Below are 15,497 nucleotides of genomic sequence, written 5' to 3'. Positions count from 1 at the left end.
TTGGGATCTAAGTCAAGTTGGCACTTGGTTGGCATTGGAGTGGAAGCCGGCTTGACGTCACTTAGCTTGAATCTCTTGAGCATGTCTTGAGTGTATTTGGATTGATTGATGAAGGTTCCTTCTCTTCTTTGCTTCACTTCGAACCCTAGAAAGAACTTCAACTCCCCCATGGAGGACATCTCGAACTTTGAGGTCATGAGAGCGGCAAATTCCTCATTGAAAGCTTTGTTAGGAGAACCAAAGATAATATCATCAACATATAATTGGCACACAAACAACTCCCCTTTGACCTTCTTAGTAAAAAGAGTGGGGTCGATTATCCCAACTTCAAACCCACGGTCTTGTAACAACTCGGTAAGGTGGTCATACCACGCACGTGGGGCTTGTTTAAGGCCATAGAGTGCCTTATCGAGTTGATACACATGATCGGGAAAGTAGGGATGCTCGAACCCGGGGGGTTGCTTGACGTACACCAATTCATTAATGGGACCATTAAGAAAAGCACTCTTCACATCCATTTGATGTAACTTAAAGTTATGATGAGAAGCATATGCAATCAACATGCGAATGGATTCAAGACGAGCAACGGGAGCAAAGGTTCCACCGTAGTCGATACCCTTGACTTGGGAGTAGCCTTGTGCTACCAAACGAGCCTTGTTGCGAATGATAATCCCATGGGCATCTTGCTTGTTCTTGAATATCCACTTGGTTCCAATGACGTTGTGGTTCCCCGTTGGCCTTGGCACCAATCTCTACACTTTGTTGCGCTCGAAGTTGTTGAGTTCTTCGTGCATGGCATTGAGCCAATCCGGATCTTCTAGCACCTCATAGACCTTGGCGGCACGACGCTCTAATTCCTCCTCGGTGGTGAGTTGAGGAGCGGTTACTTGATCATCTTGAGCGTCGTCATGAACTTGTTCTTGATCTTGAACTTGCTTGGGGGAGAGAACTTGACCTTGGGCATCACTTGGTGTGTCCACACCGTCTTGAGTATGATCTAGCCCTTGGTCTTGTTCATGAGGTTGAGGGCCTTCACTTTGTTCTTCGGAAGCGTGTGGGCCTTGGGTTGGTGATGGCTCCACTTGAGTGGAGCATTATCCTTCTCCTTCGGCCACAAGGGGTTCCTCAATGGGTACGATAAAACCAACACCCATTCTTCTTATGGCTTGAGGAGGAATTTCATCACCTACATCACAAGTGCCACTTTGCTCCACTTGGGAGTCGTTATTCTCATCAAACTCCACGTTACACGTCTCCTCAATAAGTCCCGTGGATTTATTGAGGACACTGTAAGCATGAGAGTTTGTAGCATAACCAACAAATATGCCCTCATAAGCTTTAGCCTCAAATTTAGACAACCGAACACCTTTCTTGAGAATGAAACACTTACACCCGAATACCCGGAAGTACTTGAGGTTGGGCTTGTTACCGGTGAGTATATCATATGGAGTCTTGTTCAAGCCCTTGCGAAGGTAGAGCCGATTGGATGCATGACACGCGGTGTTGATGCCTTCGGCCCAAAAGTTGTACGGAGACTTGAACTCCGCCATCATGGTCCTTGCCGCATCCATCAACGTCCGGTTCTTCCTCTCCACAACACCGTTTTGTTGAAGGTGTATGGTGCGGAATATTGATGCTTGATTCCCTCATCACTAAGAAATTCATCCAAGGTGTAGTTCTTGAACTCGGTGCCGTTGTCACTTCTTATTGTCAAGATCTTTGCATTGTGTTGATGTTGTGCTTCATTTGCAAAGTCAATGACGGTTTGTTGGGTCTCGCTCTTCCTCTTGAAGAAATACACCCACGTGTACCTTGAGTAGTCATCCACAATCACCAAGCAATACTTTCTACCTCCAAGACTATCGAAGGATGGGGGCCCAAAAAGATCCATGTGAAGGAGCTCCAAGGGCCTCTTTGAATAAATGATAGTCGTGGGAGGGTGAGCCTTCTCATGTAGCTTTCCTTCGATACAGGCACTGCAAGCACGATCTTTAACAAAACTAACATTCGTTAGTCCACGGACATGGTCCCCCTTGAGAAGACTTTGCAAAGATCTCATATTGACATGGGCTAAACGGCGATGCCAAAGCCACCCCACATCAACTTTAGCCATTAGGCATGTCGCGGTCTTAGTGGGTCGCTCCGAAAAGTTAATCACATATAGACCGTTCTCGACATGCCCAACAAAAGCTACTTTAAGAGTCTTGCTCCACAAGAGGGCCACGGTATCAATGTCAAAGAAAGTGCCAAAGCCCATGATTGCAAGTTGACGAACGGAAAGTAAATTGTATGCAAGGGACTCAACAAGCATGACCTTCTCGATCATGAGATCATGAGAGATGACCACCTTGCCAAGTCCCAATACCTTAGAGGATGAGACGTCACCCCACTCGACATTGGTGGGCATAGATGGAACTTTGTGCACGTCCACCACCAAGTCCTTGCTTCCGGTCATATGATTTGTAGCTCCGCTATCGAGCAACCATGATCCACCACCGGAAGCAAACACCTACAAGAGATCAATGCTTGGTTTTAGGTACCCATTTTGTAATGGGTCCTTTGATGTTAGTAACAAGGGTCTTAGGAACCCAAATAGACCATTCAATGTACTCATGAAGAGAACCAACAAATTTGGCATAAACATGCCCATCACTAGCATGGCATAACACATAAGAAGGATTAAAATCGCCGGCTTTGTTGGGAGAGGTGACATTGCCCTTCTTGACTTTGTTCTTATTCTTCTCCTCGGGGACACTCTCTCCCTCCCTCACAAAGGTTTGCATGAGGGGAGGAGGTCGTTTGGTCTTGTCATTCTTTTTCTTATTCTTGGAGTCGGGGACGTACCCAACCCCTTCCTTGGCCACACCTCCCTTTTGGTTGATCAAGAGATCGTTGAGGTTCTTCTTGCCTTGTATGCAAGTCGCAAGACCTCTCTCAAGTTGTTCCTTCAACTTAGCATTTTCCTCAACAAGATGTATATGCTCACAACACGGGTTAGTAGCATTTGCATTATCAATTAAAACCATATGAGGAAAAGTTGCTTTCTCCTTAGTTAGCTTCACTTGGAGTTGATCATGAGACTCCTTGAGATTAGCGTGAATACCCTTCAAGGCCTTGTGGGCCTTGTCAAGTATATCAAACTCCTCTTTGAGTCTAGCAAGATCAACCCCGAGTTTGACCTTCTCGGAATTTAGCACACGAGAAACAACAAGGGCATGATCATAATCTTTTTCTAACTTAGCATGATCAACATTGTGTGACTCCTCAAGAGCCAAACGAAGACCACGCTCTTCCTCAAGAGCATTGGAAAGATCCAAAATCTCATCGGCATAGTCACGACTATGCCCTTCCATCTTAGAGATGGTGTCTTCGTGAGCCTCGATCATGTCATTGGCCTCACCAAGTTGTTCCAAGAGAGCAACAAAGTGCTTCTTGGATTTTCCCTTGAGTTTTCCCATAAAGGCCTCAAACTCGTTAGCCTCCAAATTAGCTCCCTCAAATTCATTAATGCTATCCGTTGGGGAAGGATGATTAATGATGGTAGTTTTGATGTTGGAGGTTACCTTGTTGGTGGCTTTAGCCATGAGGCACTTGGCGGTGATGCTCTCGTTGGGTGAGTCGAAGAGAGACACCCAAGACATTGTTGCAATGGCAACGGATGCCAAGGCAACCGACTCATCATCTTCATCATCGTCATCATCCTCATTGTACTCTTCTTGCACAACCAAGGCCTTGGGAGGAGTCTTCTTGGTGAAGTTGTTCTTGTTGGGGAACAACTTGGCCTTGTCCTTTCGGATGAGTTCTCCACCATTGTCTTCCCTCTTCTCATACGGGCATTCCGCAACGAAATGACTCACGTTGCCGCAATTGTAGCAAGTCCTTACACGTTGCTTGCCCCTTGTGCCACTCGAGTTGTTTTTGCTAAAGTTGGGCCTCGAGTTCTTCTTGCTCCAAAATTGCCTTGAAGCAAGTGCCATGTGTTCATGATATGCATACTTCGTATCTTCGGGGTTGCTCTCCTCTTCTTCCTCTTCTTCTTCTTCCACGGTGAGCTTGGCCTTCAAAGCAAGGTTAGGCTTCTTTGCCCGTTGAGAACGGAGCACCGCATTGTCAGCGGTCTTGTCCAAAATGTTCATGGCCACAAACTCATCCAACACTTCGCTTGAGGTCAAAGTGTGGAAGTCCGGTATTTGACGAATGACGGAGGACATGGCCTTGTGGTAGGGCATCATTGCCTTGAGGAATTTGCGCTTGATCCAATTGTCATCCGTGTCCTTGCTCCTGTGATCTCTTAGTGAGACCGCGAGTTTGGTTACTCTCCGATAAAGCTCACGAGGTTCTTCATCTTCCTTCATTGCAAACTCATCGGCCTCATCTTGTACCACTTCATAGTTGGAGCGTTGAATGCTTGCACTTCCCCGGTAGAGAGACACGACACAATGCCATGCATCTTTGGCCAAGGCGAAGGGACGAAGATGAGGTAGGTCTTCGGGTGGAATTGCATCTTGAATGATGAAGAGAGCATTCTCATTGAATTGATTGTCCGCGGCTTCTCGAGGAGTGAAGTTACTTGGATCATGTGGATAGAAACCTTCTTCAATGATTCTCCAAAGATTAGTGTTCACATGATTTAAATGACGTTTAAAGCGGTAAACCCAAGAATCAAAATCCTCATTTTTCACAATCTTGGGGGGAGGACCGGCATGATTCAAATGAGTGGAAGGAACCGGTCTACCATAAATAAGTGGTGGTTCCACATGGGCAAAGATGCCAGTGCCATTCTTGCCATTAGAAGAAGGAGCCTTTTCACTACTAGATTCCCCCTTGTCGGGGATAGCATCTGACACCTTGTTGGCGGGATCACCCACTTTCAACGGTGCGGTGGATAGTTTAAGCCCCTCAAGAAATTTAGTAAACATGCTTTCAACTTCGGTCGTCATGGAGGTTTTCAATGTCTCCAAGGCCACATTGAACTCCTCATGAGAGACCGAAGTTCCCCCATCTCCCGTAGACGAGATCGGATTCACACCGGAGTGTTCCTCCACACCGTCTACGGTATCAACCATACTCTTTGGACGGTAAAGTCCTTAATAAAGAGACGAAGCTCTGATACCAATTAAAAGGATCGATATGGTTGACTAGAGGGGGGGTGAATAGGCAACTACCAATTTTTAGCTTTTCTTTACCAAATTAAACTTTGCATCAAAGTAGGTTGTCTAGATGTGCAACTAGGTGAGCAACCTATATGATGCAAATATCAACAAGCATACAAGCAAGCAAGGGAACAAACACTAAAGAGCTTGCACAAGTAAAGGTAAGAGATAACCAAGAGTGGATCCGGTGAAGACGAGGATGTGTTACCGAAGTTCCTTCCTTTTGAGGGGAAGTACGTCTCCGTTGGAGCGGTGTGGAGGCACAATGCTCCCCAAGAAGCCACTAGGGCCACCGTATTCTCCTCACGCCCTCACACAATGCGAGATGCCGTGATTCCACTATTGGTGCCCTTGAAGGCGGCGACCGAACCTTTACAAACAAGGTTGGGGCAATCTCCACAACTTAATCGGAGGCTCCCAACAAGACCACGAAGCTTCACCACAATGGAATATGGCTCCGAGGTGACCTCAACCGTCTAGGGTGCTCAAACACCCAAGAGTAACAAGATCCGCTAGGGATGAGTGGGGGAATCAAAAATCCCTTGGTCGAAGTGTAGACTTGAGCACATGTCATGAGCCCTTTCTCGATTTGAGCCTTGAGAAAGCGATTCTCCTCAAGAATAGATGCTAGATCACTACTAGAGTTAGTAGTACAAGCATCAACATTGATAATAGGAGAAGAGTAAGCCTTGGCTAGAGTTTCAAGATAAGTGAGCTTGAGTGTCTCAAAGATCTTTGTAAGAAGGGTGAGCTCTTCTTCCTTAGTCTTGAGGGACACGGATAGGAGCTCACAATCCTTAGAGAGAGAAGCATTAGACTTCACAAGCTTACTTTTATCCTTCATCAACTCTTCGCAAGTGTCAATAGCCTTTTTCAAGGAGGCAAGATCTTTAGTATGAACATCAATGTTTGACCCAATTTTTAAGCATAGTTCATCATTTCGTGCTTCCTCATATTGGACTTTCTGATCAAGGATTTCATATTTTTCCTTTTCCTCGGTGACGAGGGTTTCGAGTTCCTTAATGGAGATGGTGTGCTTACTCACCATCTCCATAAGCATACGAAACATGGTGAGCTTCTTTCCTTTAAGGGAGCACATGAACTTATTTAGTTTAGCAAGCATAGGATCATCTATATCATCATCCTCATAACTATCCTCCGCATCAAGATACTCATCACTAGGAATAAGAGGAGTGAAAAGAGGAGGGTTTGATCGTGGGGTTACCTTGACCTTGTCAGGAGAGTGTTGGTCCTCTCCATCTTCTACCACAGCCTTTGCCATGAGACACTTGTGAGCGTTGCCCTTGTAGTCCTTCATGTAGTTGTAGGTGACAACATCACCACTCTTGTTGACTAGCCTCAATGTGTTTTGAGAATCTTGAGCAACTCCGGCAACACCACTAACATCATCCGGGTCGGATTCTTCTTGAGCAACCATTGCTTTCCCATCTCTCTTCTTGAGCTTGGAGTTCAAAGGATTTGGCAACTTCTTCTTGGGAAAGGTCTTGGGAAACCTTGGCTTATCTTCTCTCTTCTCATAAGGGCACTCGTTGGAGAAGTGGTTGGTTTCTTCACGGTTGTAGCATTTTCTTACTTTCTTCTTTTGAAATCTTCCCTTGAATTTTCCCGCGCTAAACTTCTTGACAAAGAGAGCCATGCCTTCATATGAAGGGCCCTCATCAGATTCAACCTCATCACCATCTTCATCATCATCATCTTCTTCTTCTTCACTTTGCTCATCTTCACATACATGCTTGGCCTTCAATGAAAGATTGATATTTGACGATGGAGTACCATGCATGGCAAGATGTTTTGTAGCATTTGCCTTTGACTCTTCAAATAGTTGGAAAGTGGATATGATGTCATTTGTAGTCATTTCCTTGAAGGCATGGTGTTGTCTTATGTCCCATACCATTTGATGGTGATATGGTGCAAGCGCATGGAGCAACTTGTCCACAAGGAAACACTTAGTCATGTTGAATCCATCTTGTGTCTTGTCACACTCACATGACTCAATATCAGCGGTGAGAGTCATGAGACGCTCAAGGAGTTGATTTGGAGTTTCACCTTTCTCCATACAAAAGTTTTGCAATTGCCCTTGGCAATTTCATATTGAGCACTCCGAAGGGTGGAGGTACCGGTCTTGGATCTTATAATATTTTCCCATAGTTCCTTGGCACTTGTGATGTGTATGAAAGGTCTCCTTTGCTTTTCAACCATACCTCTCCTTATACACATGGTTGCAGTGTCATTGAGATTCTTGTCATAAATTTCTCTTGGTGTAGGATTCTTTGGATCAACCACATGGTAACCATACTCCAAGATCTCCAGCATCTCATCATTTCCATATCGAAGATGATCCTGCATAGCAACTCTCCACAAGGCAAAATCGGAAGTGGCATCAAGTAAAGGAGGTTTGCCTTGAGGGTTATATTTCGGTTTCTCAACTTGGGGTCTTGCATAAAGCCAAGGAACACTGGAGTGTTCATTTCTAGGAGGTTTTTGACCAAGTGACGGAGTAGGCACGGTTGGCCTCGAAGTCGTACCACTCGAAAGTGGTGCAAGCACCGTGGACAACGTGGCTAGTCTCATTTGGACCAAGGCCTCAAGAGAAGCATCATGTTCCTCTTTTTGCTTAGCAAGGGCCCGTTCTAGATCCTCAGAAGTAAAGGACTTGACTTCAGAAGAAGCCTCACCTTTATCCTTCGGATCAACAACAAGGGGAGTCCCATCGGGGTTCATCTTGCTCTAGGGCGGTTAAGCCACAAGAATAGAGCACGAGGCTCTGATACCAATTGAAAGGATCGAGATGGGCCTAGAGGGGGTGAATAGGTACAATTACAAATTTTAATTGTTACTAAGCAATTTTAGGCAATAATGCGGAAAGTGAAAGTGAGCCTAACAATTGTAAGTAAGATACTAATGAGCTAAGCAAGATAAACAAGTGACCCAAATATATGAGTAAGCAAGCACAAGATGATATAAGTAAGTGCTAAGAGACAAGTAACCACAAGTAGAGAGTTAGGGTTAGGAATAACCGCAACTCCGAGAGACGAGGATGTATGTCGATGTTCACTTCCTTGGAGGGAAGCTATGTCACCGTTTAGAGAGGTGGATGTTACCACGAAGGCACACCAACGCCATGAAGGCTCACCCTATTCTCTCCTTGAGACAACACCACAAAGGCGTTTCTCAACCACTAGTGGTAGACCTTGGGGTGGTCTCCAAACCCTCACAAACTTTCCAGGGGAAATCACAATGGTCGATTCCTCGCCAGAGCACTCCTACCGCCTAGGAGTCTCCAACCTCCAAGAGTAACAAGAAGCACCACAAAAAACAAGGGGGGAATCAACTTTCGCTTTGGTGAATGTGTAGATCGAGCACTTCTCCTTCGCTACTCAAAACATCAAGAGCTTTGGTTGGCTAAGGAGGGAGATCTCCAAGAAATCGAGGTCTGAAAATGGAGGTGAGAGAAAATGGAGTCGTCAACTCCTTTGTGAGGAAGAAGAAGACTATTTATAGGTGGGGATGAAATCTGGCCGTTGGAGGCAGATTTCTGCGTAGCCCGGAAGTTCCGGCTACAGAGGAAGTTCCGGACCCAGAAGTTCCGGCCGACGGAAGTTCCGGCCAGGTTCCGGCGAGGTTCCGGGCTACACAGAAAGATTGCACGTAAAGGTGCAGTTTCTCTGGGTACCCGGAAGCTTCCCGGACCCCGCCCGGACATTCCGGGCCCCGGAAGTTCCGGCCGTCCCGGAAGTTCCGGCCTGAACAGAAACTTGGCATTAGGATTTTCAGATCAATGTGAGAAGGTAAGTTGATTCCCCGGATGTTTTTATGATGCACCCCCTCTTAATAGTGCGGCTGCCCTAAGGACTCAAGAACTAAGAAAACTTTAAGATACTCTTCTTTTCTTGAGCGCACCGCTTTTCCATTTTCCAATAAGAGAGGAAATAACCATCCATGCTTCACTTTTAGCTTAATCAGGGCTGTTAACACTTAGAGCATGTGGTTAGAAACACAAATGAAGTTGTCAACAGTGTCAAAAAAACACTTTAGTGCAATATTGCACTTTCACCCGGTCCTTCCTCCTAGCACTGATCAGCTGGATTGAATGCAGGCTATCACATTCCAAGATTACTGGAAGATCCGTCCATTGGCGCGCTAGAGCCAGCCCCTCCATGCATCCTGTGAGCTCCTCATGCAAGGCATCCGGGCATGGCCCCAAGGACCTGCAAGCCGAGAAGATGATGTCGCCGTTGCGATCACGCAGCACCATTCCCGCGCCTGTCGGCCCATCCTTGGGAGAGAAGGAGCCGTCTATGTTGAGTTTCGTCCAGTTCACCGACGGGGGACTTCACTTGCGAACCGGTTTGTTTTGGATCTCCACATGTGATATGGGTTGCTCGGAACCCTCCTGCTAGATAACCATATTTCTCTTGTCCCAATCTACTGTTGGGTACTACTGAATGCCCAAGAGAGAAGTGACATAGCTCTACAGAAACTTTCATGAGACCTCTATTGGTTGCGCCGGTTTGTCATGCTTGATTTTGTTTTGCACAAACAAGCAGCGCCAACAACATGAGTAGTCTCAGTCCATCCCCTTCATCGCAGTCCACAATGTGAGGTCAAGTGCCCATTCAGATCCCGTGTTACGGACTGCTTCAAGGTTAGGGAGACGCCACACTTGCGCCATCGCTCGCCAGTCCACTGCCCTTGGGCACCTACAAACACATGAAATGTGTCCTCCCGCTTGAGACCACATAATGAGCACACATTAGTTATCTCCATATGATGAATACATGTATTAGCCAATGTAGCAAGGGAATTAGAGTAAATAGCAAAAATCTACCACATTACGGGCTAGGTTACGGCAAACTACCACCTTTCTTAATTTCACAAAACGCTACCACTATTTTGGTTCAGCGCTCCAAACAACCCTACTGGATGAACCCAATCAGCCTGTCAAAAGCCTTGGAGAGGTCCAGCTTATAGGCACAGAAGCTTTGCTCCGGATCTTTTTCCTGCTTGATCGCATGAAAACACTCGAAGGCAATTAAGGCATTGTCAATAAGTAATTAACCTGCTCGATACAAAAGCACTCTGCTCCGAGGACACCAGCTCACCCAGAATAGGCCGAAGTCTGTTGACAAGGCATTTAGCTATTACCTTATAGATGACGTTGCAGAGACTAATAGGCTGAAAATCAGTAAGGCGAGTCGGTGTGTCAATCTTGGGGATCAAAACAATAACGGTGTTGTTTACACCTTCTGGCATCATTACTGAAGCGAAGAATAACTTGACAATATTAATTATGTTGCCAGTGCCACTGAAAAAACCGTGTTGGGAACCCATCTAGCCCCGACGCCTTGAGTGACCCTATCTGAAACATGGCATCGGAAATCTCCTCGTCGGTGAAATCCTTGCATGCACTATTGTTCATGTCCATGGATACCTTATACACAGGCCGACAAAACCAGCCCGACTGTCATCGGGAAGGCAGTTGGGAGAGGTCACCCCATAGTCGCTTGGAGGGAGCGACAAGGGAGAAGTTCTTCGGGTTCTTGCACTAGAATGAGTGAATTTTTCGAGAAACATCGTTTCGCCTAGCTCCAGGTAGCTTGTGGAAATATGTCGGCTGCCAAAACAGTGAGTAATGGATAACAATAAGAACAAAGATAAAGATAAAAATACGGAGATGGTTGAAAGAAAACATGGAGGTTGATCAGCAACCAAGCAATTGAGCCATATACAAAGTGAACAGCTTGAAGAGGATTCCTTAGACAAAATAGAGCTTATATTGATGTCCTGCCCCTTTGTTTCTCTGTTGAACAAGTAATATTATGAGAAATATTTGGGGCGTCACCATCGTCCCCTGGATGCCGTCGAATCTTGTCTTGGCGTTTGTGTCATGCAGGGTCATGTGAGGTGCTTATCACTAATCATAATGTACAGGGTCTGCTTAATGTAGGAGAGGCGAGCTGTCCCATGCTCTTTGATGTGGGTATTTTTGTGAGAAACAGACGCTCACAAATTCGACTCTGCTTAATTCAAGTAGGGTGGGAGGGGAAGAAATCACTTTTCACCATGTTGGACAGTGCAGCTTAAACTTTATTTTCCCCTCGTCATTAATGAATGAGGCTTTTGCCTCCTTCCAAAAATATGTTTTATCATGTTATGTACGACTCTTGTTAATTCGCAATACAATTCTTTTTGGAAGGAAATTGACAATAATAATACTTGCAAAATTGTGTTGCTGGTTGGCTATTTGAGAAAAAACTCAGTTTCTTCAAGGCCCATGTCACGTTAGTTGATTGTTTGATTCGTCAGCTGATATACAAGCAAATGCTTATAGGTCTGCAAAGCATGGTACAGCAGGCAGCATCACAAAGGGTTGCGAGCCTATATTTTTTCCAAGGAATTGAAGATCAAACCAAACACATTTTATTCTCCAGCCCTCATGCTCTTCATGCCATTCGCCCGTGGTGCGGGATGGTCTCCAGCAGATATGAGAGGCAACAGAGTGAATATCGAGACCAACTGCGTTCCGTCATCTGGCTTATGTTCTTCATGTAGCATTCATATCAAATGACTCTGAATTGTGAATCTGTTAGAACCTGTTGCTATAACTACTCCCTCTGTCCCATAATATAAGATCTTATTACATCCAGCATATTGGATGTAATAAGATCTTATATTATGGGACGGAGGTAGTACATTGTGTCACCATGCCAATCAGTTATTCCATGCCAATCAGTTATTCTATGCTTAATAGTCAGTTCAGCCTGATTACTAGAGGGAGTATGAGATTACCATACAAACATGATGGAGGATAAACCAAAAGATGGGGTATCTTGTAACTCTGCATTCCATTGCTGAGAAAAACAATCAGACCATGGCTGATTGTCTGTGTTCTGAAGCCAACAATAAATTCCAATTCCCGTACATGAACACGGCACAGCACAATTGTAACGCCAATAATGCACATGACTTTTAACAGCAACAACAACAACAAAAAACTTAACCCAAAACTTTAAATTCTCACAGCTGCTGTAGAATCTTACATCTTACAAGTGATAATGGAGTACAGCACCATCAAAAACAGAAGAAAAGCGCCCAATGTAAGATACCATGTTACCCAGTAGGCTTCTCAAGTTAATAACAGATATATCACTGCAGGTTTAACCTGGCTACCTGCTACTACAGAAATAATTCAGTGAACAACGCACAAGGCTGATCAGATACAGAGTACAAATGGTGACATATGGAGTACACAGAGCTCTCTTGGCTAATGCTAACCTGGGCCTCATTTTGATTTCCGTTTTCTGAGAAGATTAAAGTCAAGCTTTTCATGCTTGTTCGACTTGCCAGACCCACGACCATTGCTCTGCGAAGACGGCTGGCCATCCACGTTCTGGCCAGTCGTCTTTGGCAGCTTACGCGATGGTGGTGTTTCCATCTCCAGCTCAGGCTCTTTTCTCTTCAACTCATTCAGAGATATGCTTTCTGAACTATCAACATTGAAGCTTCTAAATCTTGATGCTGATATATCATCCACTCTGCAGTTTCATTTCCCACTTAAGTCATCAAAAAGCCTCAAAACTGCATATGCCAAAGATAGCTGATGCAGACATATACTATATGTATAAATGCAAGTGTTCTTCTGGTGAATAGGATATCAATTATGTATGGCACAGCAGGACTCAAGAGATCAAACTGAATCTAATTTTTAGCAATAGTTTGAACATAAAAGAACTGCATCAGAAATAAATAAAAACATCACCCAGTATGTATGCCAATCTAAAGTTGTTTATGTGCTCTATCAATAATAACTTCTTAAAAGAAAAAATAATAGTAAAATACCATCGTCCTTTATTCACACAGCTCGAAGGTATACAGTTCCTCTGAGTATATAACTTGTATTTGAGCACTTCAAGGATAGACATGCCCAGCTCAACAAAGTGGAATCTACAGGTTTTCTCGACATGTTGTCGATCAAATTGGTCCAAATTAAGCAACCAAAACTAAATAATTACTTCACACATTTGCAATGCATCAATCTTGGCGAATAGCTAAAAAGTAACTTGTGACAGCCGGCATTTCCAAGGTAACTTAACAGAGAAGAGAAAAAGAACCATGGTAGTAGCTAACCTGCTGGTATTTGCACTGTCTTGTTGAGAATTACTAGGTGAAGCTGATTGTGTTGGGCGACCACTTGCCTCGTCATTTAGTTTCTACAGGTCTAGGCTTGTGTAAGGGAACAGACATCTAAAGGACATAAAAAGCCCGAAGGACAAAAAGCTACAGAACTCACATCAATGGATGGATTGAAATTTTGGAATGACATTCGACCCTTTACAGCTCCTGGATGTGGATTACCCTCCATGACAACTACACTGAAAAAAGAAACTAGTTTTGCTTAGTCTGCAGTGACAAATCAAAGCTAGTAACCCTTCATGGATTTTGTGCTGCATAGGAAAGGCAATAAATCTAAAGCTGAAACAGGGTGAGAAAAACCTCTGACAGAACAAGTAATAAATTTGTTTAACATGTTTTTAATTTATGACCAGGCTGCAAAGTATGATTGAACTTCAAAAGATAGACACAAAAGCATGTAATGTAACACTATGCCGACAGTCTCCTTCTCCCAAACAGTTACTAGGTACAGCTGCATAAGCACATTTCTAGTCATACTTTCCGCCATATGCGATGCCCAAGGAAAACTGGTACCGCTCACAGGAGTTTGCATGAGTTTCTTTTTGTACCAAAAATACTTGAACCAAAAGTGGTGTGATTCTTCATCGGTTCCCTGCTTCGCAGGGGTCAGCAACTAAGCTATATCACACAAATTACTGGAATTTCACTTCTATGGCATAAGCTATAGCACACAAATTACTTGAATTTCACCTATATGGCATACTTCTCCCCAATATGTGGCATTTTCCTAAGTGAAACTGTTAGTTAGTGTTCACAGGAGTTTGTGCGAGTTCCCTTTTGTAACAAACCTTGATCCAAAAACGGTGCAATCTTCATCAATTTCCATTTGCGCAGGGGCCAGTAACTATGCTAGCAGAAATATTACTAGAATTGCATCACTATCGTACAGTCTTAATAACAACATAACAACAAATCTAAAATCCTCTACAACAACTTCCCTAACCCGAGCATACCCAACCAAGACACACCAACACAGGAAGAACCATCTGCAGCTAAGAAGAACCGGGAATTTCAACAACCCACATACGTACCACTTCCTGGCGACCTGGACCGACGAGCTAACCCCTCCTCCGTTGGCCGCCGGCGTCATCACCACCTCGGCCGCCGCCTCCTCCACCTCGACATCGGCCTTGTCCTCAATCTTCTGCGCCACCGCCGCCCGCTGCATAAACTGCACCGCCGCACACGCACACGGACAAGAGAAAACACCCCCCGTAAGAGGCCAAGCCATGGCGAGAGGAAGCAGCCGGGAGGACAGAGGGCTCGATTCCTCACCTTGAGGTTCCGCAGCGTGCTCGAGAGCCCCTTCTTCGCCGACATCTCGCCGCCGCCGCCGCCGCCGCCGCCGCCGCTCCGACCCTCTCCCTCTCCCAGCCCCCGTAATCCAATCTAGGGTTAGGGTTTAGAGGCGGCCGTCTCGTCTCGCGGGAGGAGCACCGGAGAGAACAGAGGAGGGGAGCACGAGGAGAAACAGAGACGGACACGGGCTTTGACCCAACCGAAGCCCGGGTTTGGCTCTGACGGGCCGGGCCCACTTGTCATGGAAAGGCCCGGGTTCCGGCTGGGTCGTCTCACCGCCACGCGGACCCGGTTTACCGACCTACACTAGACCGTATGGTAGTCGGCCCCCGGTTCTACTCGGACCGAACCGACCGTAGCACCCACGAAACCATCGATAAAAGCGGGCGCAAACCCACGGCTCGACTCGCAGATTGATCCATCGATCGATCGAGTTCGTTCTAAACTTCAGAGCGATCTTTTGAGTTGATTCGATCTCTTCTCATGGAGGCAGCGGCGGCCGGATCGTCGGCGATGCAGTGGGAGAGCAAGGAGGAGGAGCACGCGAGGCAGGCGGAGGAGGCGTGGCAGGCGTACCTCCTGCAGCAGCGGTCGCGCCGCGGCTGGGCGCAGTACCTCCGGTGCCGCCCCATGGCCCTCCTCGGCAACGCGGGCGCCGACGACGGCAACTGGGTCATCCTGCCGGCGTCGGCGCTGGACCGGATCTTGTCGGTGGGGCTGGGGTACCCGATGCTCTTCCGCGTCCAGAACGCCGCCACCCTCGCGGCCTCCCACTGCGGCGTGCTCGAGTTCGGCTGCGAGGAGGGGTTCGTGCACGTGCCCGCCCACGCC

The 15,497-nt window shown here is 46.0% G+C and overlaps 1 protein-coding gene across 1 annotated transcript; it reads right to left on the bottom strand.

Moving 5' to 3' along the window:
• Positions 1-12,170: 12,170 nt before the first annotated feature.
• LOC125542617 lies at positions 12,171-14,866 on the bottom strand. Its single transcript, XM_048705706.1, has 5 exons — positions 14,643-14,866; positions 14,399-14,538; positions 13,465-13,546; positions 13,302-13,384; positions 12,171-12,709 (listed from the first exon to the last, which is right to left on the bottom strand). The coding sequence occupies exons 1-5, from the start codon at positions 14,685-14,687 to the stop codon at positions 12,457-12,459; spliced, it is 603 nt and encodes a 200-aa protein (XP_048561663.1). The 5' UTR covers positions 14,688-14,866; the 3' UTR covers positions 12,171-12,456.
• Positions 14,867-15,497: the final 631 nt, after the last annotated feature.

Source organism: Triticum urartu, chromosome 3, assembly GCF_003073215.2.
Source record: "Triticum urartu cultivar G1812 chromosome 3, Tu2.1, whole genome shotgun sequence".
Lineage (NCBI taxonomy): Eukaryota > Viridiplantae > Streptophyta > Magnoliopsida > Poales > Poaceae > Triticum > Triticum urartu.
This window is presented reverse-complemented; position numbering and strand designations above follow the sequence as displayed.